At 38.3% G+C, this 27369-nt stretch overlaps 4 protein-coding genes across 5 annotated transcripts; all 4 read right to left on the bottom strand.

Annotated features, from left to right (window-relative positions):
* Nucleotides 1-1174: 1174 nt before the first annotated feature.
* On the bottom strand, nucleotides 1175-8172 carry LOC140009322 (transcription factor MYB27-like). Its single transcript, XM_072054497.1, has 5 exons — nucleotides 7262-8172; nucleotides 6554-6614; nucleotides 2071-2139; nucleotides 1774-1874; nucleotides 1175-1629 (listed from the first exon to the last, which is right to left on the bottom strand). The coding sequence occupies exons 1-5, from the start codon at nucleotides 7524-7526 to the stop codon at nucleotides 1304-1306; spliced, it is 822 nt and encodes a 273-aa protein (XP_071910598.1). The 5' UTR covers nucleotides 7527-8172; the 3' UTR covers nucleotides 1175-1303.
* Nucleotides 8173-8319: 147 nt separating this feature from the next.
* On the bottom strand, nucleotides 8320-12313 carry LOC140009321 (uncharacterized). Its single transcript, XM_072054496.1, has 4 exons — nucleotides 11866-12313; nucleotides 11579-11689; nucleotides 9456-9524; nucleotides 8320-8708 (listed from the first exon to the last, which is right to left on the bottom strand). Exons 1-4 carry the CDS (start codon nucleotides 12013-12015, stop codon nucleotides 8658-8660), a joined length of 381 nt encoding a protein of 126 aa, XP_071910597.1. The 5' UTR covers nucleotides 12016-12313; the 3' UTR covers nucleotides 8320-8657.
* Nucleotides 12314-13732: 1419 nt separating this feature from the next.
* Nucleotides 13733-17915, bottom strand: LOC113695969 (serine/threonine protein phosphatase 2A 57 kDa regulatory subunit B' beta isoform). Of its 2 annotated transcripts, none has more exons than XM_072054495.1 (2): nucleotides 16180-17915; nucleotides 13733-14340 (listed from the first exon to the last, which is right to left on the bottom strand). In XM_072054495.1, the coding sequence occupies exons 1-2, from the start codon at nucleotides 17317-17319 to the stop codon at nucleotides 14038-14040; spliced, it is 1443 nt and encodes a 480-aa protein (XP_071910596.1). In that variant the 5' UTR covers nucleotides 17320-17915; the 3' UTR covers nucleotides 13733-14037. The 2 variants fall into 2 exon arrangements, with proteins under 2 accessions (XP_071910596.1, XP_027071021.2); XM_027215220.2 differs by having other exon boundaries at nucleotides 16147-17913.
* Nucleotides 17916-24506: 6591 nt separating this feature from the next.
* LOC140009319 (protein NUCLEAR FUSION DEFECTIVE 4-like) lies at nucleotides 24507-27086 on the bottom strand. Its single transcript, XM_072054492.1, has one exon. It carries the CDS (start codon nucleotides 26458-26460, stop codon nucleotides 24706-24708), a length of 1755 nt encoding a protein of 584 aa, XP_071910593.1. The 5' UTR covers nucleotides 26461-27086; the 3' UTR covers nucleotides 24507-24705.
* Between the last annotated feature and the right edge of the window lie 283 nt (nucleotides 27087-27369).

The following is a 27369-nucleotide window of genomic DNA, read 5'->3' as shown; positions in this document are numbered from 1 at the left end:
TTATTTTTTCAGAACCAAAGAGAAAGCGTTGGAGCAAGTTGCTGATCAGGATTCAGGGAGCTATAATAGACGACTAAAAGAGTCCATTATTGGTGAGCATGATATTCTATTAATTTACTTTAAAGATGGTTCCAACATGATTAAAAGAAGCATGGTTCCTAAAGGATTTGTATCCACCAAAAGAGGAAATCCCATAATTTCTTTTTGCAAGTGCATTTTATTTGGACTGATATACATGTATCTCATTTCCGAATCTTGATTTAATTAGTTCCCATATGACAAAAACATTATCCCCTTTTGGTCACTTGGGACTTGACCAACCCTTGTGACGACGACCTATAAAGATCATTGCAGAAAAGCACTTGCGCTTGTGAAAGAAGGAAGAAAGTGGGCAACAAAAAAGAACAAAGACGCAGTTTAATTTGAAACACAATTTTGAACGCGAGTCTTTTCTTGATTGTATAGCCGTGCGTTAAGAGACAGATGAGCAGTGTATATGCTGCTACAGCATGGAATTGATGCTCAAGATGTAGTGTAAATTTCACGTATTGATGCACAATATGATAAATCAGAGCATCTTACTAGTCAACATATATATATCATCGATTGATAAACCATCGATTTTAATTGGTACTGATAAATCTGCATATCCACTTGATCAACTCTCATTTAATCAAGCCCTCGATTGCTAAACAATTGACAAATACAACTGTTTTTGTCCTTTCATATATTTAGACAATCAAATAAATTTTATTTGTGACAAAGATAATATTTAGAACAGGAATGTCTTTGTTGGGATGAGCTACAAAAACATTTACTCATCCACATTTCAATTTCTCCTCGCATTAATGTCCATGTGTCAGTCAATCAACATTTTTCTGTACGGACTTGAATCACTGTGGCGACCATCATCTTTCTTGTAATTAAATTCAAAAGATGTGCAGTAATACGCCCTTTCTGTTTAAAGGTGCGACTTTCTTTCTTTAGTCCCGTTCGAATCCGCCGATTAGGAACCAAGAGATCAGACATCTAATAATTAGCAAGTGACAAGAAAGCACCCTATGGTCCCCATCCCTCTACAAGAAGTACCAAGAAAATAGAACGCATGGTTTCTGACAAAAGCCTTAATTAAAATTTTTTGACCAGATGATGAGCGCCAAGAAATATAACAAAAACAGCTCATTAGCACGAGCTGTTTTGCAATTGATATATACATTCTCTCGGAACACATATAATACAACAAGTCTACAACATTTATTATTTGTTTTTGGTGGCAAATTAATGCCCTTGAGAACTAACTAGGTCATGTTCCAAATGAAGAGTGAACTATCCCAGAAATTAGTCTCATCATCATATCCACTAGAAGAATACTCGTCCAGTTTGACGTCCAGTCTGTTAATCTCGTTGCATAAGGTGAATAGGCTAATCCCAAGCTGGATAGCTTCTCAACCTCGCCAGAAAGGTCACCACAAGTTCTCAGATTATAATCGTCCTTCTCAGAATCCCAGTCTCCATTGTTCGAATGCAATGTACTGAAGGCTTCACATATTCCAAGCGGAGAGTTTTGCTCGGAATTATTTGTAGTAGCAGTTGTAGTAACACTCTGTCGACTGTTGGACGCGGAGCTTTCTGCAATAACATTACGAATATGTCAGGAAAGCAAAGAACAAGATGCAATTATAATTTATAAGCACGTAAAAAAAAAAGTCAGGGAAGAATGGCTCAAAATCGAAGTGCAACAAAATCATGAAGCATGAAGAATTCACTATAGACCTTGTTCCAGAATTAATGCTTTCTTTCTTAGATGAGTCCTCCAATAATTCTTTATTTCGTTATCAGTTCTTCCAGGCAAACTACGAGCAATCCTTGACCACCTGCAAAATGGATAGCGAATCATCTAATTTAATCATGGAAAAAGGAATGCTTGCTTTAGTCCGGTGTTTGGCTAGCTAGCTTTTCTTTTGTTGTCTTAAATTTCTTCTGTCTAGTTAGTTCTACAACCTGTCTACTGTGAACTGTTTTGCGTATGTGTTAATCATCTTTGTGAAGGAAGTAGATAAAGAAGAGTACCTGTTACCCCATTGTTTATGAAGTTGGATAATGAGATGCTCCTCTTCTTCAGTAATATGGCCGTGTTTTTGTTGAGAAGCATGATTTGTGGAACTGCTAACAGATTGCAGCAGTTAGTTATTCACTTTGCTATTCTTAGGCAGTAGATAAGTCAAGTACTTGATATGATTCTGATTCTAGGATCTTATCTCTAGCAGATTTTTTTCAGATTTTCTCTAAATTCTGTTTTCTTATGCCTCAATAAAATTAGACTTCTGCAATACGTATTCACTCTTGCTCTACCTTTTTCTGCTCTAATACCCAACAAAGTGGTACCAGAGCTCTCATCTTGAGGGATCTGTGAGGATTGAGAGAGTTTAAACACTTACCTTATTACGATGAATCCAGAATTTTCCTCTACTTATCAACTTGGACCTCCCATATTTGATGGAACAAATTATCAAATGTGGGCTGTCAGAATGGAAGCGTATCTTGGTGGAAATGATTTGTGGGAGGCTGTAGAGGATGATTATGAAGTACTTCCTCTTCCAAACAATCCAACAGTTGCTCAAATGAAACACCATAATGAGAGGAGACAAAGGAAATCGAAAGCCAGAGCAAGTCTATATGCAGCTGTCACATCCACAATCTTTACCAGAATCATGACGTTGAAAACGGCGCATGAGATCTGGAATTTCTTGAAGAAAGAATATGAAGGAGATGAAAAAATCAAAGGGATGCGAGTGTTGAACTTGATTCGTGAATTTGAGATGCAGAAGATGAAAGATTCAGAAACTATCAAGGTCTATTCCGACAGACTCCTTGACATAGTCAATAAAGTAAGACTCCTTGGTACTGATTTTTCTGATTCTAGAATAGTTCAAAAAATTCTAGTTACAATCCCTGAAAAGTACGAGGCTACAATCGCGGCCTTGGAAAACTCAAAAGATTTGTCAAGTATCACCTTGGCAGAGTTGTTAAATGCACTGCAGGCACAAGAACAAAGAAGGCTGATGAGGCAAGAAGGATCGGTGGAAGGTGCCTTTCAAGCCATATCACAATACAACAACAGGGGCAAGAACAAGAAAAACAACAAAAAGGTGCCTGGAAATAACAAATCTCAAGTATATCCACTTTGCCCTTATTGCAAAAAAACCAATCATCCGCAGAAAAGGTGTTGGTGGAACCCAAATGTAAGATGTCACAAATGTGGTCAGTTAGGGCATGTGGAAAAGATATGCAAGTCTCAACAGCAACAAGAAGAAGCCAAGGCTGCTGAGAATCAACCTCAGGAAGAGCAATTGTTTGCAGCTTCATGTTTTGCTACTAATAGCTCCATGGAAAGCTGGCTTATAGATAGTGGTTCTACAAACCACATGACTTATGATCGAGAACTTTTCAGAAAGCTTGATAAAACTACTACCACTAGAGTCCGGATTGGAAATGGAGCTTACCTTGCTGTAAAAGGCATAGGAACAGTGGCAATTGAAGGGTACACAGGTTTGAAATTAATTTCTGATGTTTTATATGTTCCAGAAATTGATCAAAATCTTTTGAGTATTGCTCAGTTGTTGGAAAAAGATTATAAGGTGCTATTTGAAGATAAAAGCTGCATAATTAAAGATCCAGAAGGAAGAGAAATGTTCAGAATTCAAATGAAAGGCAAAAGTTTTGTTTTGGATCTGATGGGAGAGGAGCAAGCGGCTGTACACAAAGAAATTAACGATGCAACGCTTTGGCATAAGAGATTGGGCCATTTTTATCATGATGCTCTGCTGTCAATGAAGAAAAACAACTTAGTAGAAGGTATGCCAGAGTTAGATGAAGAGCTTCCTACATGTGCTGCTTGTCAATACGGGAAGCAATCAAGGCTTCCTTTTCCCCAAAGTACAACTTGGAGAGCTACACATAAGCTGCAATTGATACATACAGATGTTGGAGGACCTCAAAAAACACCATCTTTGAATGGTAGTAAGTTTTATATTCTCTTCATTGATGATTACACTAGAATGTGTTGGATTTATTTCATGAAATTCAAATCTGAGGTTGCTGACATCTTTTGGAAGTTTAAAGCGTGGGTTGAAAATCAAAGTAGTTGCAGCATGCAGGTGATCAGGTCCGATAATGGAACTGAATATACCTCAAAAAAATTCAACAAATTTTGTGAAGATGCAGGCATAGAGCACCAACTGACAGCCCCTTACACTCCCCAGCAAAATGGAGTGGTAGAGCGTAAAAATAGGACTCTTATGGAGATGACAAGATGCTTGTTGCATGATAAAGGGCTGCCAAAGAAATTTTGGGCAGAGGCTATGAACACAGCAATTTTTTTACTAAACAGATTGCCAACAAAAGCTCTACTGAAAAAGACGCCATTTGAAGCATGGCATGGCTACAAGCCAAAATTGCTTTATCTAAAGACCTTTGGTTGTTTGTGTTACTCTTATATTTCTCAGGTTAAAAGAGACAAGTTAGACAAGAAAGCAGAGTCGGGGATTTTTGTAGGCTATTGCTCATCTTCAAAGGCCTACATAATCTACTCACCACAAAGCAACAAAATAATTGTGAGCAGGGATGTTAAATTCCTTGAGTCAGACAGCTGGAGTTGGGAAAATGAAGATAAATTTGAATTGCAGGTAGAGAATGATGATGTCGATGAAGAACCTGTTAGAGGAACCAGATTACTCTCTGATATTTATCAAAGATGTAATGTTGCTGTTATGGAGCCTGCAGGATTTAAAGAAGCTGCAACTGATCAGAAATGGACTGTTGCAATGAAGGAGGAGCTCAAGATGATAGACAAAAACCAAACTTGGGAGTTGGTGGACAGACCTACACACAAAAAGGTGATAGGTGTCAAATGGGTTTATAGAACCAAACTCAACTCTGATGGTTCTGTAAACAAGCACAAGGCAAGACTCGTCGCTAAGGGATATGCTCAGATGTTTGGAGTAGATTTCTCCGAAACATTTGCTCCAGTTGCCAGATTGGATACCATACGAATGTTGTTGTCTCTTGCTGCACAAAAGGGCTGGCTTATACATCAATTAGATGTTAAGTCAGCTTTTCTAAATGGATACCTGGAGGAAGAAATCTTTGTGGAGCAACCTGAAGGATTTGCTATTAAAGGAAAAGAAAATAAGGTGTATCGTCTAAAAAAGGCATTGTATGGTTTAAAACAGGCACCGAGGTCTTGGTACAGCAGAATTGATGCACACTTGATGAACTTAGGCTTTGAAAAAAGTCTGAGTGAATTTACCTTATATATTAAAAAGGTTGATGGTGAGATACTAGTGATATCTTTATATGTTGATGACCTTCTTGTTACAGGAAGCAGCAAGGAGTTGATTGATAAGTTCAAGAAGGAGATGGAAGATGTCTTTGAAATGACTGATATTGGTATGATGTCATTCTTTCTTGGTATGGAGATACAACAGAAGCAAAATGAAGTGTTTATATGCCAGCAAAAGTATGCAAAGGAGGTCCTGAAAAAATTTAACATGGAAGGGTGCAAATCAACTGCGACTCCAATGAATCAAAAGGAGAAGTTTTGCAAAGAAGATGGAGCTGGAAAAGTTGATGAAGGGCTGTATAGAAGCTTAATAGGCTGTCTAATGTATTTGACTGCAACCAGGCCAGATATCATGCAGGCAGTGAGTCTGTTATCAAGATACATGCACTGTGCTAGTGAAATTCATTTTCAAGCAGCAAAAAGGATTTTGAGATACGTTAAAGGTACTGTTGATTATGGAATAAGGTACAGTCAAGTTAAAGATTTCAATTTTCATGGTTTTTCTGATAGTGATTGGGCTGGATGTGCTGATGATATGAGGAGCACCTCAGGTTACTGTTTTACTTTTGGGTCTAGAATTTTTTCATGGTGTTCAAAGAAGCAGGATGTCATAGCTCAATCCACTGCAGAAGCAGAATATGTAGCTGCCGCTGCTGCTGTGAATCAAGCACTATGGATAAGAAAACTCATGACTGATCTACACATGAAACAGGAAGATTGCACTCAGATATTTGTTGACAACGAGGCTGCAATTTCTATTTCCAACAATCCAGTGTTCCATGGCAAAACGAAACATTTCAAGATAAAGCTTTATTTTTTGAGAGAAGTGCAAAAGGAGGGAGAAGTGCAGCTGATTTTCTGCAAAACAGAAGATCAAAGTGCTGATATCTTCACAAAGGCTCTTCCCAAGGAAAGATTTGAGTTCTTGAGGCAAAAATTAGGAGTATGCAGTTCCAAAACCAAGGAGGAGTGTTGAGAAGCATGATTTGTGGAACTGCTAACAGATTGCAGCAGTTAGTTATTCACTTTGCTATTCTTAGGCAGTAGATAAGTCAAGTACTTGATATGATTCTGATTCTAGGATCTTATCTCTAGCAGATTTTTTTCAGATTTTCTCTAAATTCTGTTTTCTTATGCCTCAATAAAATTAGACTTCTGCAATACGTATTCACTCTTGCTCTACCTTTTTCTGCTCTAATACCCAACAGTTTTAGATTGGGACGGAGGTAGTTCATCCATCGCAACCTGCAGCTCTTTCCACTCCTCCTTAACCCTGCATATGCACGTGCAACTTTTTTACATATATTACCAGCTCATGCTAGCTTCAAAAGTCAAGATCCATATGATGGATGGATGCAGAATTATTTTTTTTTTTCCGGAAACGATAGATGATATTTCATAGAAATTTGAGACTTTACAATATTTGAGCAACGGCTCGACTAACTGTACCAAGTGTACCATGACACTTAAGGAGGAACTAAGGTTCTCTCCTCATCCATACATATGCTTAGAGCATAAAGACTAATCTGATTACATAGATTCATATTACTAGTATCCCTTACAACAAAGGAGCACACTTGAAACAGCTTAGCTAATGCTAGAATATCTTCCACCAGTGTGACCATATTTGGATGATCTCCTGTCCCATATTTTAGTAAGGAAGTGAGCCTTTTGTTGGCAGTGATAACTTTGATCCTTGGCCATCTCAGCTGACTTGCTTTTATTAGAGCCAACCTGACTCCTATGGCTACATCTTGGATAGTCACTGATGAGCTCCTATCTACTAGCACCCACTCCGCTATGCTTCGTCCACCTTCCTGCTTAGCCACAATTCCTATTCCTAGCTTATGACCCTCCCCTACCTTTTTTGTAACAACCTGGACTTCTGTTATTCCATTAGGATGGATGCAGAATCATCACCTGATGCTTTTGCTAAAGAATCCCATCGTCGTTCTCCTAGGATAGATACAGCAGCAATTAATCTTTCATCTTCCTCCTCAAGCCAGGGACCTTTACGCATTTCCGCTTCTTGCATGGCTACTTGATAGTGGTCCATAGTTATTACAAGATACCACAAGCATGGTATCCTTCTTATACAAGGTACTAGGTGGCAAAGTGAGCAAGAATTAATAGACAAAAAAAAGGGGGGGGGCATGGAAATGGCTCCAAACATCTTACATGGCATACTCGCTGGAAAACACTCAAATCTCCTTGTGGATTACATGTTCAAGAGGCTTCTCCCATTAGGTCTTTCCCCACGAATTTTATATTAATTTGGATTTTATGATCAAGGGGAAGTTTTATCTTCCTTTTTGCATCACTATTTCTGGTCTGTTGTCTACAGAATTTGTCATTCACTTTTGCTATAAAAGAAGCCGGTCTTATAGCAGTTGGTGTACTCATTTTGCCTCTAACTCTCTATCCGATTATAATTAATAGAGTAAATCTTAAACACACTTACAGTGTATACATTATTACCGTTGAATTCATGATGTATGCAAAAATTAAATTTAATTTTACATAGTTATCATTCATCCAACGTTGACAATGGGAAAGAATACCTGTCAACAGCTAATTTTACATGTGATCATCCAAAGAATAAGGCAAAAAGCATTTGTTCTATTACGAAGATAGCAAGCAACGAAAATTCTGGATGCTTTTGTACCTTGCGGTCTCACATTGGTAAACCATATGCCTAAGAAGGAGGCAATGGCACCTCAAGATGTGCCGAAATGAGTCGTGTTGAAATGCAAGATTTTCTTGCAATTCAACCACATTTTTGTGTCAGAAGGTTCTATCACAGGATAAAAGAGGCCCAAGGAGAATATTGACTGTACTGCAATTTTGGTTTTCTTCCCACGTTCTGAAATTCTGCAACAAAGATATACTGCTCTTCCCCGTTATTATCGAGTTTGAGAAACTAACGCAACCTCTAAACGAGCATCTCCTTTCCACAACCAGAAGTGATAATACCCCCATACTCTAAAAACATCTATATTCTAGACCAGTGAATGAATTGGGTACGATCTTTCAGTAACAAACTCGAGTAGAATGTAAACATCGAGAGGAGCAAGTTCAGACACAAATTAAACTCTATAGCTCCACATGACATCCAGGTTTGAAACCCCGTGGAGCGTGGGTGTGGACAGTGCATGGAGAGAAGGCACAAATCCATCAACTATATGTGCCTCTTCAGTACAAAAAGTTCCAGAGTATCAATCAAAACTGGACGGGGAAAAATACAGGGGCAACTACACTTGGCGTTTGCTTCGCTTTTATGAGGCATGTCCCATCCTCTCTCACAGCCTAAACACCACTAGCGGTCAATAAAGGACTTGTTCATAAGTTCAACAGCCGAATCCATGAACTGCAACCAAAGGTCAAGAAGTTAAATATATCAGGCAATGAAGTTAACAAAGAACTAGGTTTAACAAAATTAGCTTAACGTGGCATTTTTTGTTATAATTATCATTCACCAGTATTTCAGTCCAGAAGCAGGAAAGAATGGTGCTTCAAATCATCTCTTCACCAACTATTTTCAAAATCCCGAGTCAGTCTAAGACCATCCACAAGATGATATACAGGACCCAGTACAGGTTCCCACAGCCAATGCAAGTGCATGCCTTTGCAAGCATATGTTAACCTGTAAATTTTGGTTCCATAAATTGAGCCCAATCTAATCTTTTCATGCAGGGCATCAACACTAGAAGTTGGTAACACCAGTCCATTCAAGCACATAACATGCTTCAAGTCCAATTTTGTGGGCCCACTCCATGATGTTTTTCTTATCCCACAATAGTACGAAAACAAGTTCCACTCCAAGCATCAATTTGTAGAATAAAATATGTAGAGAAACTAGAAAGCAAATAGCAATTAAAAGTCTCGTAGAAGCAAACAAAACTCGATGGACACACATATACCTCAATTATCCATGCAGAAAGAATGTTACTCTAATTTTAACACTAACAGACCACGTCAAAATGGTACTGCAACTTCTTATTGTGGAGGAAAAACTGCAAGTTCACTTTCCTAATTTACCTGAGACTTTGCCTCCTTTAACAGTATTTATGTAAACAGAAAGTGGAAAATATCAAGTCAGAGAATGCAACTTCACCTTGCCAACTAACTGGAGCTCTCGCCCAACAGGTTCCATAAACTTCAGGTCAATGTCAATAGGCCACACCTGAGACAAAGCAAGACGTGAAAACCCAGGAGACATCACAATACTTGACGTTTATAGGATGAGGACCAGATGGTTGTTCAAATCAAATGCAAAAAAAAAAAAAAAAAAGAAGCTTAAATAAGCTGTGACAGAAAATATGGCAAAGAAATCTTAAAACTTCATTCTAAAGATAGACAATGATAATAGGTGGGTTAAAACCAAAGATATGGGAGACAGTGTATTATAGATAATAAAGTCTATCAAATTCACTCTACAGAGCAACCAAAACAAAAAAACAAAAAACAAAACAAAACAAGATAAGAAATGAGCAGCCAATATATCAGGAAACAAACCAAACCTAAAATCGAAACAATAGTATATTCTTCCATCAAGTCAAGTTAGTTAAAGGTACAAAGGTTAATGACCCAGCTGAAGGATGCAAGACAGATGTGCAAGAAAAGGCAAACATCTGGAAAATCACTTATTAGGTATCTGTGTATATAAGTTTTTTGGGATGGGCTCCAAATTATCTGTTAAGTTATTCTCATAGACCACTAGTCAAATTTTACTCCAATTTTACCTAAAGAAGCTAATTGTACATAACAAGGCTTTGAGTTGTAAGTTCATTAAAATCCTATTTGGAAGTTGTTATATTCACAATCAAACTCCCACTGCTTGTATCAATCACCCTCCTTAAACACACACATCACAGTCTCTCGTCCAATGCCTGTCAATCAGTCAACATCTCACATCAAACATAACAAAACTTTAAGAAGGTTTTCAACAATCAGCTTAACTCATCCAGAAGATCTGGAATTTAAAAATAACCATTTTTATGTCCCAAAATGCACTTATCAGGAAAAGGCAAGAAAAAATAAAGTTCAAAAAAACATCATGATTTGAAATCCATCATAAGTTACTGAGCTTCTGAGTGAAAGTTAAATATAGCCAAGAGAATCATTGTTTATTTGCAAGCAAGGTCATTCATTCCAGTCAATGTCTGAAGTTTAGGTTACTGTATGCTGAATTATTTTCCTACTCCATTTCAACCCAACAGCTCCCTTTCGAAGCACATTGACAGCAAGAGCTTTAATAACATTTTACACAAATCCACATGCTTTAGAGAAGAATTAGAATGCAGAACAGCTGAAATGTCATCTTTGGGAAACATTCAGAGCTAGTTTGAGAGTGAGGGATTTAGAAAGAAAAGAAAGTTGGGCTTTCCTTTGTTTGGGATATATTTGAGGAAAGAAGCGAAAGGATACGGATGGATTTGGACTGATAGAATGGAGCGCTACAGTTAGAAAAAAAAAATATCCAAATTGGGAGGATATGGACAGAAAGTTGGAAGATGCCTATTTTAATTTTTCCAAATGCTATTTTTGCCCTCAGAATGCTACATAAGAAAAATAAATTTACATATACGTCCTATATCTTTCCATTTCTTTTCTAAACTCTCAAACGATACAATAACCTTCTCCCTTCTTTTCTCTTCCATTCTTTTCCATTGCAACTTAAGGTTTCTCATCCCTTTCTATCCCAAACTCGCAAACTAAGCCCAGTCTGATCAACGGGCAAGCAGGTACCTTTTACCTATTCTGTTTGACATTCAGCTCATGATAAATAAGTTATGCCCAACTTATGCCAATTTTTCTAAACAAAGGACTGACAACCCCCCACGAAACTACCGTTCACTCATTTACCATAAACCAACCCAACCACCACCATCACCATTCTTTGAAAACATCATTGGCACCACAAAGCGCAGCAAAAAACATAAGCCTTTGATTTCAAGTAACTGTAGCATCAGAAAAAAGATCAAAAGCACTATAGCATTATAATCATAAAAACTTTATATGACTAGACTGTAATTGCCATATGTTGGTGTATTTAGAACTACTTCTTCTTCAATTACAAAAAGAAGGAAAAGAAAATTCAAGTAAAGTCCATCATAAAAGTGAATAGGAAATCAAAGCAACAGAGAATTAAACCCAAAATAAGGTTGTATTGGTCATATTTTCATGCAACCAACCCATTCAGAATAGCATAGAAAGAGGAGGAAAGAAGAAAAGAACCTTAAGACCAAGTAATTTAATGGGCGGAGTCTGGCCTGGTACAATACAGTCTGGACCCGCAGCTTCCACTATAGCCTCCTGCCCTAACCCGCTTCCAATTGGATTTTGGTGCTGCACCAGATGGAAACTTTTCACTTCTTTGAAAGAAAAAATAAAAAAGGAAAAAAAATTATCAGAGAAATCAAAACTTTCTTCTACCCACAATAAAATAAGCCCTTATTCCACAAAGAAAGAAGGGAAGCAGAGAGAGAGAGAGAGAGAGAGGGAGAGGAGCAATGTTAAAAAACCTTCATGAGGGAGAGGGCATAATCGGAATAAGGGGTCTGAGGAAGGCGAAGCAGAGGAGATTGGTGGATTTTGGGGAGGGGCTTGGCTGCAGGGGATGAGGCCCTCCAGGGCACATCTTTTTGCAGCACTGCTCCACCCTTTTTAGACATCTTTTTATATTACTACGTAGTAAACTTAAGTCCTCCCAATATTAAACAGAGTATCACCCGGCGGCGGCGGCTCTCAGAATGAGGTGTTGTTTGGAGGAAAAGAACTGCAGTGCTGAGTGTGGGGTGGGACTGAAGGAGAACGGACGATAAGCGTCTTCAGTCGGGATAAATTAATGGATAAAAGAGCAAAAAGCAAAAAAGAATGGGTGAACCAAAGAGAAATTAGACAGCGAACGCGAGAGTTGGAGGCAGAGGCCCCAGAATTAGAGAATTATCTCATCCGGCCGGCTGATGTAATATTTAGTGACTACTGCTACCACTAAATTCTTTCTGGAATTGTTTCCTAGCCCAGCAGTACCAGATCGACTTTTCATTTTCAGATATTTTGACATTCCTCAAATCCTAAATTTACACGTAGTGGCTGTTGACTGATGAACCATGCAATTATTATTGTAACTCCAAAAATTTAATGTGTCTACCCACAATAGATAATTTACTGCAACTAGCATCCTCAATTAATTATCCATTTCTCTATTTAAAGAAAAAAATAAAAAAAATGTTGTTAAGCTACCCACCTATTTCACCAATCCTTAATGGTGGCTGTATTTACTCCGATTCGGCAGAGAAGAAGGTACCTACCTACTTCATCATCTCACTCCGATGTGAGAAGCCCCCGAATTCAATCAAAATACTATATGAAAGTGCTAATTCATAAAGTAGATACACCAAAATCTTCCGTGGCTGATGACAAACGGACGCTATAAACAGGGGGGGGGGGGGGGGGGGGGGGGGGGGGAGGGAGGGTTGGGTAACGTTTGAGGGCTCATCTCATGACCGGCGCGGCGCTGATAAGCGAATTAGGACCTTATCAAGAAGTGAGAATTTCGTGGCTTACATCCCTTTTATTTAGTACTTTTTATTTTTCTTTTTCTCTGTTTGTCCCCGTCCCGTCTGCGGTTACATTTGTGATAAGAGATCCCATAACCCCCTGGAACATTAACCACGTAAAGCCAAACATCTCTCCAATCCAAATTCCAAACATCTCTCCAATCCAAATTTCATACCTTCACTTTTCTACTCCCCTTTTGTAAGTAATCATAATCGCGAAGAATAACAAAAGTGTTTGCCAAAATATAATCCAAGAAATTAGCCATGTTCTTGATGTTTAGAAAGATATAATAGTAGATCGCATCGCATGGCATGCAAGTAGTACGCCACTTTTCAAGCAAACCGGACGGCATTGCTTCGCCAAGAAGATGCCTGGAACGTAGCAGCTCTATCATTTAACCACCTCTAACCCTGTCCCCAGTATCTAGCGCCAATTAGGCATTTTGTCTCGTAGATTCACGGAAAAGCACTTGTGCTCGAGAAGCTATAAACAAAATTGAAGCTAATTGGACCAGTAACGTCCAAATTTTTCAACATCAAAGTAACCAAAACGCAATCTAAATCATGTACCATCATGGACTGGCCATCCTTAAATATTTTCTTAGTTTCAGCTCTTCCACAACAGCACGACCTTTTAATCCTACTTCTTCATTTTAGGAATCAAGTATAAGGAATGCATTACAAAACAGGCAGAGAGTATTCTCACTATAAGCAATGAAAGTATTCCACTAAATCACTGTAACTTCTCCTAGTGAATGCTTCTCTAGATAGAGGGAGAGGGGAAGAGGTATGGTTCAAACAACTACATCGACAGAAAACAAGACCGCTATTGAAAGTACAAATACAAGAGAATTAAAATTTCCCTCATCTGGTGGAAAACGTATAACAAATACAAGAGATATTGCACAAACCACTCTTAATTTGGGGAACATGATCAGAAATTTTAATACATCTAAATTACATGCCTGCTACATCACCCATTATCTTCAATGCTCAGGCAAAATGAAAATTTAAAGAGTAAAAAGAAAGAATACCATCAATAAGAGAAGAGCATGTCCATGGATCATGCATCCATTAATCTGGTAAGCAATCTATACCACCTGGAGAGATCAGGTATTCCATGACAACATCCATTCAGCCCCCTTGTGCTGCAGCAGCAGCCAATCTTTGCCATGTCAATTGTCGCTGCTCTTCTAACTCTTTGGCTCTGGCTTCTTTCTCTGCATACTGCCTTTGGCACTCCTCAAATAACTCGACATCCATCTCCAAAAACATTTTTCTGACGTTTACAGTCAATCCATGCACTGCCTGATTCCAGTGAGACTGTATGTTCTTTTCCAAAGCTTCAAATATAATTGGTAATATCACATTCCGATTCTGGGCTATTAAGCTCACAATGTGCTCATTATTCCACAAGAAGAGAGCTCGTTCGGCAACCTAAAATTATGTATAGCCTTAGAAAGGATCTAGTAGACATAAAATCTCTTGCATGTATACTATGATACTAGCCAACAAAAATCTAAGATGCCAAAATAGTAAAATTGCAAAGATGGATGAGGATTTTTACTTGCATCCTGCACTAGTTTACACTATAGCGTGCAAATATTATTCATTTCATAATTATACAGCACAGGCTGTAAAATAGCATCAAATGGTCCCCAAAAAAAGAAAAAGAAAAAGAAATTCAAATTTCAGTATATCTTACAAACTAAATCTAATCCGTAACAGCCTCTGCCAAATAATATAAACAAGAAATATGCTGATATCTTGTTAGATCACACAATCCTTTTACATATCATTTACATATTAGAAAAGAAAAGGAAAGCAAAAATTTATGCTATGATTGTAGTCAATTTTCGTATTCCACTGCAGCAGAATACTGATAATGAAGACAGAGTCAAAAGAAGTGCATCTTTATTAACTTAATACGCTCGTACCACAAATGCTGTCCAAGGTGATAACCAGCACTTTAAACAAAGCACTTTCTTTATTAACCTACAATACCAAGTACATGCAACACTGGCATTGTAATTGTGGCTATCGAACCTGCTCCCTAGTGACAAGCATCAACTAATGCTACTAAATAATTGTTCCAACAAAAGAATTCCTACAGAATCCTTAACATCAAATATATCAAAAAGTTTAGCTGGATCCCCATCAAAATCTATTTAAGCTGATACCAGCTGTGTGAAACAGTTGAGCTATAATCACCAACAGATGCAACAGAACTCCAGAAAGGATCAATTCACAAGACATATGGGCAAAAAATCCATAACAATGACAAAGGTGCAACCATTAGGTTAATCGTATAGATGACAGCGAGGAGGCAAAGTCACAAATTTAATCACAAGCGCATCCAACATGAAGCAGCCACAAGAACAAGGCTCAATCAGGGCATAAAGATGAACCACTTAAATAACTCTTGATACTTCTCACATCGTCAGCAAAATTGATAGCAGAAGGGGAACCATGTTTTATCCCTAAGCACAACATTCCCAAACTGCCTACTTTGCAAACAATAACTTACAAACACATTGCACGGAAGTTTATCATACAAGTCATATTCAGTATGAAAAGAAAGAAAAAGTCGAATTTCACGTAAGATATCTAAATGCTTTTAACATAGTTCTAGGAACAGACCCAGTTGCACTGCTAAGCAGGTACAAAAGGTCATCAACGTTGTAGAGGGGAAAAGACAGGGTTGCAAATATATGCTTATACAAAAAAGGGATTCTAGAGGTTAAGCATTTGGGCACCATCTCTCAAACCCTCCACTAAAGATATATCACCTGGATATGTCAAGTGTACAATGCAAAAGAAACTGAGACAGATTAACCACGTGAAAGGGAACTAATCACGTGAAAGACAAAAGTATTACCACCAACTGAATTTTGGGAAAAAATAAAAAAAAGGCACGCACACAAACAATGAGGAACAATAAAATGCCTAGTGGCTCAAATATAAACGGCTCAATGAGTTAGTGAAAACAAAAACAGCGTTATAGTTTCTAAATCAGCATCCATCTGACAGTTAAAGTTTCTAAAAACAGCTATACGACAGTAAAAGCATTTGGAAGAAGTGGGATTAATGAAATTTATACAAGGTTATAAAGCATCAGAATGTTACAATGCATAAATACATTTTAAGCAACAATTGCAAGGAATCTGAAGCGATCAGTTTATCCGAAACTGTAGCTCTGTGCTGAAATAATAACAGACTAAAATCCAAAAGTTTGCCACAAACCTGAAAATGAGAACTGCTGAGGCAACGAGCTACCTGTCTGAAAAGAGGGACCATGCAACGTTGAAATTCAGCAGCTTGTGTTGCCTCTAGCACTTCTTCGAGTTCCCCTAGAAAGAGAACTTCCTTCTGGCAATTAGTGACTGGCCAGTATTTCAACAAACCCCTTATGACTGTATCCGCCAGCTTATAATCCTTTTCAACAAACTGAACGATGCAGTATGATAACTGCTGATGATATAAAGCAATCGGCTTTGGCTTGTGGAGTGGTATAAGTGCCCGTACAAGAAACAACTTATGCTCCTCCTTCATAGGTAATGCAAACCCATTAATTATGCTTCCGAGAATCTCCAGCAGTTCCCCAATCCCACTGTGCCTCTCTGTCTCGTATATAAACCGGTAGAAGATATTATTTATAGCCTTCCTAATAAATGGCCTGTGCACCATGAACTTCCCATATATCCTATGAAGAATGGTTTTCAAATACTCCCTCTCTCTTGGATCCTCAGAATCAAACAAATCCAGTAGCTTCAACACAAATGAATGATCAATGTACCTCTTGGCTACCTTAGTATCCGTATCAGATGAAACCACGTATCGCAACAGCAATTCGTATACTAGCTGCAAATGCGGCCACGCGGGATCGAGATACGGCTCCTCCTCTTCAGGGTCTACATTCTCAGACCCTGTATTTTCATGCGAAGCAGGAGGTAAGCACCGGAATATATTCAATGAAATCATCCTCACCATTTCCTCCTGGTTACTCTCCGTAATTTTCCCCGACCCTGATTGTACGTAATCCACCAGCTCCGCCAGAGTTTGCCTCTTGATTTCCTTCTCCCTAACCATCTTCAACGTATCAGAAAAGTCAAATTGGAAGCAACAAATCTGCAGTTTCTTCAAGAACAAATTCTGACGCTCAGTGACTGGCACATCCCGGAACAAAGGCAGGCTCTCGATGGTCCCGGAAGGGGGCAAAGGCGCTGCAGCAGGCATTGTTGTCGTAAGCTGTCCGGAATTGGAAAGAGCTCCACCACGAGAGGCGTGGTTAACCACCACATTGGAAGTGGAAACGGAGCCGGAACTCCTTCCACCACCAGGGGGTGCGTAACCGTAATCCGCGCCATCTGATTTGGACACCTTACGGTGCCCTCTTCTTATAATTTTGTTAAACATTCCTCCCTCCCAATCAAATCCAAAAACCCTAACCCCAGATGCTATATATCCGTTAAATACATAAATAACCAAATTAAGAAAAAATCAAACAATAATTAAGAGCATTAAAGATCAAAACCCTAGAAAATTTCCAAGTTTCAGTTTCTCTGTAGCAAGGGTGTCGAATTTGAATGTGAATGGATCTACTTCTGGAAACAGAGGGAAACGATTGCTGTAAGGTAGGGGATGGATTGGAGCTGAGCTCATGGATCGCCGGAGAGGTGATCGGAGGAAGAGGATGGAAATTTTCCCGGCGATTAAATTGAGAAACGGATTAGAGAGAGGGAAATAGAGATATAGATTTACATATATATCTATGTAAATATTTTAGACAGAGAAAGAATAAGGTAACGAAAAGAGAGAGAGAGAGAGAGAGAGAGAGAGGAAATTGGAGATAAATTAAAGTGGGCATGGCGAGGACGAATCATTGGAGATTCTTTTTTTTTTTGACATTTTCTGGAATTTCTTACCGAAAACGAGTTTTACTTATCAATTTTTGTTTTGATCATTTTCAACAGAGAAATTGTGCAGGATTGGGAGAGTAGTAAATCGAATCGGATTTTATCCATTATCTGTTTTTTTTTTTTTGCCCTTTTTTTGATAATCGGGAGTATAAACCTTAGATAAATGTGGGCGTACACGTGGGCCAAGGTCAAAATATGGGAATGCAGAGAGGACACATGGGATTGTCCCTCTCCCCCAATGGCATCGCAGATAAGTATGAGGTCTGAGTCTGAACCAAAGTAAGTACTCCATTAGCCACTAAAAGGTCTTAATCTCACAGTTGCAGGATTGTGTCCCTCAGTTGTCTCAAGTTCTTTAAGAGTGTGGTACCAGTGTAGTATCACCATTCTTCTTTCCTTCCTGCCTTTAAATAAACCTACTACGTTTATTCACTTCGAATACTGCGTTATGCCAATAAAAAGTGATACCCTATCCACTACTTCTCTCGTGCCTGCCTTTAGGATAGGACTACAAACGAATCTACTCAAATCGAGTTTTGATATAATCGAATCGAATTTTCACTTAATTTTATCGAACTCGATTCGTTTGCACCCTACTTGAAAATACATGATAGAAGATTTCAAATAAAATAACAAAAAAAAAAGAAACTTGGCATCGGAAGATGATCAGATAACATGTTTTTACTTTATTATAGGCACGTAAAATGCATGAATAGGGAGAATGGCTACATTTTTTATGTGCGTGAAATTAAATAAATAATCGAATCCATTATAAGTAGGCGAACGGGAGTGAATATGTGTGTATATATATATATATATATATATTTATGGGTATTGTGGGCTAGAGGTTTGGAAAGGTTGGAGTATGTTTCAGCGATTTTGCTCTGCAATGATTTGTACTTAATTGATAGTTTGATTTTTTGTAAATATATATATATACTATAAAAATGTGATGAATACGAGATAAAAAAAATAATTAAGAAATATATAAAGTAATTTTTTAATTAAGAAATGTATAAAGTAATTTTTTTATATAAAAAATAGCTATCCAAGCACGTCTTTTTTTTTTCTTATTTTCCATTCCTTGATATGTTAAAAAGTTTTTCTGGGTTTCCCTTTCTTTCTTTGACAACGATGTATGAAGCTTAGTTAAGTTAGCAAGGGTGAAAATAAGAAAAGGCCAACCGAATATAAAATTAAAAGAGAAGGAAGTCTTTTTTCCTTTTTTTTTTTTGGGTACCAAAAAAGAGAAGAAAGGAAACGTAACAAGGCGCCTGACCAAGCAAATTTCGAAGACCAGAGAGCGCCGTCGGCTTTCGGCAGGCATGACTTGACCGACTCATCAGCTCCCTCACTCAAAGTCAAAGAGCTTAATTGGTCAGTGTGACTTTGGCTTAAAGTGCAATTCCACCGGAGGGAGTCTCCCACTAATTAATACTCCTACAGCAGTTTAAGACAGTTAAAGGAGACCGGTTCCTTGCGAGTCCAAGTGCCTTCATTCATTCATTCATTTCTCTCGATTCTTGGTAATGATGAGTTTATGCTTTGCCTTGTCAGCGTATAATTTGAATTTGCATCCCGTCGTCTAAAGTATTGATGTGCTCTTTAATTAGTACTCCCTCCGTCCCACTTTGATAGTTTTGATTTTTTTTTTCACACAATTTAATAAAAAGTATTCCCTCCTTTTTTTTATAACTGACGTTTAAGGTTTTGCACACCAATTAAGAAAAATTTTTCATTATTTAAATCTGTACACTACTTTCCTTTTGTACCCTCATTAATTATCCAATTCACCCATGTTTTCTCTTACTAGAGTACTAAATGGTACTGTTTTACTAGGCCAAAAGCAATAATTATTAGGGTTGTTACAAAGAGAGAAGCAATAATTACTAGGAGTAGTAATTAAGAACCCTGTATTGGAAAAGAGAGATAAAAGGGTAAAATTGTGAAAAAATAATTAATACTGTATGGGGATAATAAAACGACAAATAAAAGTATACTAGAGCAAATTTCTTAAACGTCAGTTATAAAAAAAGAGAGGGAGTAGTTAACTTTATTGAAACAATCAATTTAGGTAGCTATTTTCCTAAAATACCCTCACGTTAATTAGAGTACAACTTTATGGGAACTTGGATTGATGGTAAAAAAAAGAATCAACTCTCATTAAATGGAGTAAGTTTATAGTAACAACAACTTACATTGAATGAGAGTATTTTAGAAAAATTAAAATACAACTACATTCTTCAATTAGAAAGTGGACTACAATTTAGAACAGACGAAAAAAGAAAACAGCACTATCAAAATGGGACGGAGGGAGTACCAAGCCTAACTTGTGTCTCCCATTTTCCTTTCTTATTTTACCATTTAAACTCCAAGGTTCCTACAATGAATGAATCAGGGTACTATTGGCCAAAATTTTCAGTCAGAAAATGGGTTTTGCTGCCCAATCTGTCTTCGAGGATTAGTAATCGATTGGATAGTGGAACCAACGGGCCAGAATTTGACAACAGAGGTAGCTCGCTATAGTGTTAGATGGCACAAGTTACATCAATCATGTTAACGACATCTTTCTTCACGAGATCCATGACTTGGGTACCCCATTTGGGAGCTCGACTGGCCTCGAGTGACCAATTGGGTTGGTATCGGCATAGGCAGAATGCGGGGTGACCAAGAAGTAGGCCGATGTCACCTCTTTATTACCAATGTTTTGAAAGTCCGATCGGACTGGCCACCAATTGAACCACAAATCGGTCATGTCTCCGGTCCAATTTAATTAAAAATCAAATAATTAATTGAATCGATCAAAATTGATCAAGAACCAGTTGAATTGATAAAAATCGATAAAAATTGGAAGGTTTAATCGGTTTTTATTAAGTATTTATTTTCTAAAATAAATATTTTAGTTTTATTCAAAATTCTTAATACTGAAATGAATAAAAAATTGTTAAACCTTTAAACGGGGATCGAATCGATTGAACTGATCGAACCATGAATCGGAAGGTTTTTCAGTTCATTCTCTAATCCGAGTTTAAAAATATTGATTATTACCTAAAATGAAACATTGACATGGCCAGTTTTTTGTAACGGTTTTAGGAGGTGAAAGAATATTTTGATTTCATGCTAAGTTTTGGCTTGTTGTTCTTGGACATGAATACAATCCCGATTTGCCAGTTTCAATGAAGGAATATTGATTTCATACTAAGTTTTGGGCCTGGGTCTCTTACAGGGTCTGATTTGGGTAGGGTCTAAATTTAGAAAATTACAAACAAACCCTACTCAAGTATATTAAATTCGGATTACATCTGAATAAAATTCAACCCGTTAACATGCATAAATTTAAGGAACTCAATTTTTTTCAAAGTTGAATCCCATAAATTTGTCTTGAACAGTTTTAAAACTCGTGTACGTCTTACTTCCCGATAGATAGCCCCCCCCCCCTCCCCGGTTCCAAAATGATCCAAGAACCAGTTTTTGGTCATTATAGTTGACTGTAAATCTCTGGTTAAAGGAAAGGGCAAAATACCCTTTATCCCCTGTGATTTAGCGCTTTTCAGATAATTCCCTTATAGTTTCAAAAGTCATACATAACCTCTTAATGATTTGGATTAAAGTATTACAATGACGGAATTTGTATTTCATAACAGAGTCAAATAAAATATCAAAAGTACCCCTATGTAAAATTAAAAATTATTTATTAACTATAAGGGGTTATGTATATATTTTGAAAACTATAAGTGGGTTATGATAAAACACTAAACCAAAAAAGGTTTATATGATAAAATATAAAATCATGCGAAATTAGAGTGCCATACATATTATGTTTATATATATTGGTCATTTCAGCAATTTTAATTTCTAAACAAGAGTAATTTCAACATTTTCGTATGTTCCATTACAAATTATCATTTCCGTCACTTTGACATTTTAATCCAAACTATGAGGGGATTATATATAGTTTTTGAAACTATAGGGATATATATATGAAAAATTGCTAAACCATAGGGGCAAAGAGTATTTTGCCCTAAAGGAAAATAATATAATAGATCCAGCACACCACTACGCAAAGCAAGTGATTGTTTGAATGGCAATAGTGCACCTCGGAGAACATCATAATCTTGGACTGTTCTTCGTAACAGATTTATCTGGGCTACCTCCACCAAATTATCACTCTTTGCTTGAGCTTGTGAGTGAGCAAATTGGGAATTAAGTCTGTTAGCTGTGATGTTACGCACCGCACAACAAAAAGGATGAGTACATCAACTGTATTTAATGGTAGGAGTGTTATTAAAATTTCCGCTGCTAGCTTCTTGATGTTGTCCATGAGAAAATTTTTGTTCTCTTTTTTTCCTGATTTGGTAAAAACTCATATTTGGGTGAATCAAACTGACTAAAATACCCTAGAGTGGATGAGGAATCTAGATATAGGGTCCTAAGTTAAAGAAGCTAATGGATGAAATTGACTAAATCAGTAGAATGTGACACCTGCAATAGTTGGATTATCAATTTAATATGGAAAAATGTTCAATTGACCAAAAGAGACTCTTGTTAAAGTTCAGCAATCGTTTGCACAGATTAGCCCTCTATTTATTTATGGATATATCTATTTGTTGTTTTTTGGTTTTTTGTTTCATACAAGTACAAATTTCACCTCAATTTAGATAAATCTAAAGACCTCCTTGAAGAAATGATGAGCTGCAAAAGTAAAAAGTTACATGGTTTAAGGTTTCCTTTTTGTATAGGCTTCCCTTTTATTGTTGCATCTTCCACGAGCTCTTACATGCAGCTTCTGAACCTTCACACCCTTCTGTGATTAGAAATATATTTTGCCTTTGAACTGTAAATATGGCTGCACCAAAACTTTTGGGATTTAAGCATCCACTATTTTTTCGAAACAACTGCACTAGGCAAGTGGATTCTGGCCCAGAAGGACTCCTTCCAATATTTTCTCTCCACCTTAGACTTCTTTACCACAGAAACAATAGCTTGACTCGGACTAACTTGATCCTGACTGTTTCATCAAGGAGGTAAAAAATTTGGGCAACTTGATTGGCCACCGATGATCCTTTGGATCAGGGAGAGTAAAAGGGTGATGGAAGACATCTTAATTGAGAAAATTATAATTAGTTGGTTTGGCTCCATTGAAACTGACAAATTATCCAGGTAAAAAACAAAGGCAAAGATTCGGGTATATTCACTATAAGTTAGTAGCTGTTGTTAGGCATGTGGGGGAGCCGCGGGATTTCTGTTATGTGGGAATATAGTTGCCCGAACTCTAGTTGCCAGCCAAAGGCCCAGTGGTCTGCCAAGCCTTGGCGCGGGAGGTCCACAAAAATTTGTCATAATATGTGACGGTGTTCCGTGATCATTTTCGATAGAGTTTCTCCTCACATCGAATCTCCTCCCTCTAAATTAGAGAAAAAACACGTCTTCGTGGCCATTTGCTCCTTCTTTCTCCATGATCATGTAGTTTTCTACTCGATGTGATTGTTGAACTACAAAACTTCTTGTGTGCATTTAACAAGTGGTTAAGACTTCTGCAGACACTTTGGCCCAGACTCCTGAGGAATGCACAGAACTGCACGCATGCTATGGTTGCGATTGATGTTCAGGTGACGAGTGTACGTGTAACTATTACAGGCCAATCAGTTACACCTCCATTTCAAGAAGTCAAAAGAGAAGGCTAAGTGGGTCCTGCTGAGAATCACTATATCGCTTGCCTGTTCAATCAAAATGATTTTCCCACTTCTATATTATTGTTGGAAGATAAACCACTCTTGTACGAGACAGAAATAATTGTTGCATTTGCCTTGAATGGGGCTTTTCTGTAGATTAAAAATGGACGGACAGTCAGAGTCCTTTTGTTGGAAATATATGTCTGCACAAAAATTTATGTTTGATTCAGAGTTTCGGACTACAGGGTTTTCTAGTTAGGTCTACTTTGAGTTTAGTCCTCCGATATCTATATGAAGTTGCTATTCATCTTATGTCTAAGTTTTAAAATCTATTATCCATCCATCTATCTGTCTATCTATCCATGATTATTATTATTATATTAAAAGCATGATAAGTCTTAGCATTGTAGAATGTAAGTGGAATTTTTAGAACTTCAAGGAAGGCAGTGAAATTGTTAGAAACCTCGAGAGGTTTCTGAAATTATCCCTTAGATTTTTGTAGTGTCTCGTATAGGTAAGCTTCTAATGCAAACATTACATACCAGCCGTATAACTCTGAAGTCAAGCAGCCTTATGCGAAATGTAGGTAAGCTTCTAATGCAAACAATACATATCCTGGTTTAGTTGTATTTTGTATGATTAACATCTCATAAAGAAGTAAGCGATCACTGCAAATTTCTGGTAGTTGGTAAAGAAGCCAACTTTCAAGCCAATGGTCCTAGAATGATATGGCTGTTACTTGAATCTAAGACCTCATGCTTACAACCACTCTCACTGTCATCCAACCCAACCCTCTCTGACATGGCTGTTAGTTTGAATTCTTGCTCGACAACATACGGTGATTTTTTCTTGAACAAGCTAGCTACTGCAATTTTCCTCGAGCAAAAGTAATGGATAAAAAAAAGGAATAAGTAAAAAGAAGAGCACTGGCTAATATAACCTGCGACAAAGGTACCTGCGACTAAGGATGTGTTGAATCTTGGAGTCTAACATTGAGGATATGCCATTAGGATTTAGGTGTCCAAATACTGTAACAATTTATTCTTCAATTCCTGGACGTAGGCGAATACGAACTTTACATTCAGTTCCTAATTCTCTGTAACTATCCAGATCAAGCATGGTATTTGACCTATCCAGCTGAAGGAGGAGGAGGCGGAGGCGGTGGCGGTGGTACTGTTCTTACCTTGGTCATCCCAGCGTACCGGGGTCTACTACTTTGGTTTGCTACTTTGCTCCCTGAACTTCTTGTAGATATCTCCCTTGTAAAAGTTTCTAGTTCTGAAGACTAAAATAAACGAAATAGCACACCCGCACATGGTTGCTGCAGTAATTATTAGAAAGGCAAGTTTGTAACACATAACGCCATTGCAAGTTAGATCTTCCCCTGCTTTCCTGATGAGTCCCTTTGCTGCCATTTGTTTCAATGCTTCCTTGTCATAGAGATGACCTGCTACTCTAACATTAAGTATATAAGCACCAACAGGACTAGCTCCAGCACCAAGATTGTATAACGTCGAGTAATACTTTAGACCAAATAGCTCTGATATGATGGCAAAAATTAGTGGCCATTGTGCTCCAAAGGAGAAACCCATAATCACTGAGGCTACGTACAGGGAATTTGGGACCCCAAAAGCGATGAGAAGATGGCCGACACAAGAGAGAAGAAGCACCATGGTTAGCATTAGAGGTCGAGGAAATTTGTACTTGGCCAGCAGAATTTCAGAAGCAAAACCGGAGGTCACACGTCCGAGATAATTCCAAATGCTCACCAGTGAAATAAAGGTCGAAATGCTCTTTGTAGGATAGCCTAATGCCTTGCCAATTTGACCCAGATTATCAATTGCCGTCAAGGTCCCACCGATCCCGAATGTTGTGGCTGTGAATAGGATGATCATGTCCACGCTAAAAAGTGCCTGCAATATAGTATAGTCCTCACCTCTGTCTGGTGGCTTGAATGCGCTGCTCCAGCATGAAACTTGTTTCTCCGGGTTCTGTGGAGCACAGGGATCACCTGGTGCTGGTGGTGTCTCTTCTTGTTGTCCCACCTGAAGGGATAGTTCGAGTACTGGAGGTGGATTTTCAGTTGCCACATTCAATTGAGAAGAATCATGCAAGATTTGCCTCTTGCTCTTCCAAAGATTGAGTTCTTCTTTGATAACAATCAGTAGGGGTGCAAAGAGTAAAAGAAGCACAACTGAAGCACTTCCTGCATACTCACCTGCAGTAAAGACGAGCCTGTTCTGTAGGATGATTAGGATCATAAGAAAACCAGCGAGGCCAAGTGATAAGTAGAGAAGGTTGTAGAATATCTTCAGTTCATTTTCGTGTCGAACGACCTTCATGATGCGAATTGTCCGGAGAAAAATGAAGGAGACAGCTGCTGGAAGCCATCCAATGAGCAAAATAAGAGACTTGGAGTTGTGTCCGTACAAGGCATGGTAAAGCTGCGTGATTATCGCACCACTGAGGCCTACAAAGCCCTTCAGGAGGCCTAGAACTACACCTCGACTCTCCGGGAAGTTCTTAACGCAAGTAACCAGCGCACCAGTATTGGCAAATGTCTGAGAACTCGCACCGACACAAATATACAAGCACATCTGCCACAAGGGGGGTTTGGCGACATGTCCTGTTACTGCAAGCCATATCATGAAGTAACCAGCGAAGTTCATGGCGGCACCAATGATGAGAACCACCCAAGGAGGTGTTATTTCGTTGATAAGCCCCGATATGATTCCGACATTGCCACCCAAGTCCTTGAAGAAGCTAAGATAATTCACCGATGTTTGGTCATAGCCTAGTGATGACTTGATATCCCCGGAATAGAGGCCAAACATATACGTTGCGCCGGCCACGGCCATGATTAAGTTGGAGGCAAAGACCATGAACCACCGACCGGTGAGCAATTGGTGGCCAAAGCCACCAACTGCCCTCCAGCAACCACCACCACTCAATGCATCTGCCACCATTTCTTTTCTCTTTTTCCTTGGTTCTTGAAACGGGCTGTGGCCCTAGAGGCAAAAGACCAGTTTGATATGGATAAATTATTGAGGAATGATTGTGGGGGCGTTTGATCTTGTGTTGTGTGCTCTAAATATCATGTGAACTGTCCTTACAAAAGCTACTGACGAATCAGGTACAACCGTCCAAGCACAGAATTGCAACTTGGGAGGAGTTTCGCCTTGACTGGATTATTTACTGACCCTACTTTAGAAAAGTGGAGGGTGGGTATTGGACTTTCTACTTGACGAGGACATTTGCACATTTTGTGATTGCTTCCAGCTTCCCATTTCTGGTGATGCTTTACCTAGAGTTTACTGACTTAGACGCATGAAAAAAGATTGAAGTTGCCCGTCTTTTTCCTGTTGAATTCTGTCATCAATTCGGATAAGGTCACCACTGGGTTGGGTAGTGGCACTGGCTGGCAGGAGTACTTGTGGTCGAGAGCACCAGACAGAAGACACTGGCAACGTGGATTAGAGGCGTAGGTTGTTTTTTTCAGAAGGAGAGGAGGAGGATGTTCGGTATCGACTTTGTGCGTAGCAAGGTTTCCTGTTATTCTAAAAATAGGAGTTGAGAATGAGGTTGACTGCAAAATTTACGGCAGATGTAGTATATAATACGATAGTTTCTACCCTCTATCCCAAAAAAAAAAAAAAAAAAGGAAACGCTAATGATAGAAATTACATGTCCAAGCTGCAGATTTTATAGTTAATTTCCGAGGGGAAAAAATTTTCCAAAATGACTGAAGAATTAGTCTCTTCTTTTTTTCTTTTTTTTTTTTTGGGGGTGGTGTCTCACCTCATGTCTGGTAGACATCAGCTAGTATGTCTTTCTTTCAAAGGTTGCGCTATAACATTGCAAGTGCAGAGGCTCCA

The sequence above is a fragment of the Coffea arabica genome, chromosome 6e, assembly GCF_036785885.1.
Source record: "Coffea arabica cultivar ET-39 chromosome 6e, Coffea Arabica ET-39 HiFi, whole genome shotgun sequence".
In the NCBI taxonomy this organism is placed as follows: domain Eukaryota; kingdom Viridiplantae; phylum Streptophyta; class Magnoliopsida; order Gentianales; family Rubiaceae; genus Coffea; species Coffea arabica.
This window is presented reverse-complemented; position numbering and strand designations above follow the sequence as displayed.

Bases quoted from the DNA above. Each gene is read 5' to 3' on its own strand.
- LOC140009322 (XM_072054497.1), bottom strand. From the start codon at position 7,526: ATGCCATGTAAGATGTTTGGAGCCATTTCCATGCCCCCCCCCTTTTTT. The intron at 6,615-7,261 runs GTGATGATTCTG...GTGCATATGCAG, and splicing joins TTCTTTAGCAAAAGCATCAG to GGTTAAGGAGGAGTGGAAAG. The intron at 2,140-6,553 runs AAAACTGTTGGG...TGCTTCTCAACA, and splicing joins AACTACCTCCGTCCCAATCT to AAAACACGGCCATATTACTG.
- LOC140009321 (XM_072054496.1), bottom strand. From the start codon at position 12,015: ATGTCTAAAAAGGGTGGAGCAGTGCTGCAAAAAGATGTGCCCTGGAGG. The intron at 11,690-11,865 runs GTTTTTTAACAT...CATCTGGTGCAG, and splicing joins ATGCCCTCTCCCTCATGAAG to CACCAAAATCCAATTGGAAG. The intron at 8,709-9,455 runs GTGAAGTTGCAT...CTTTGGTTGCAG, and splicing joins AGCTCCAGTTAGTTGGCAAG to TTCATGGATTCGGCTGTTGA.
- LOC140009319 (XM_072054492.1), bottom strand. From the start codon at position 26,460: ATGGTGGCAGATGCATTGAGTGGTGGTGGTTGCTGGAGGGCAGTTGGT.
- LOC113695969 (XM_027215220.2), bottom strand. From the start codon at position 17,319: ATGTTTAACAAAATTATAAGAAGAGGGCACCGTAAGGTGTCCAAATCA. The intron at 14,341-16,146 runs GTTTGTGGCAAA...ACATAATTTTAG, and splicing joins TCAGCAGTTCTCATTTTCAG to GTTGCCGAACGAGCTCTCTT.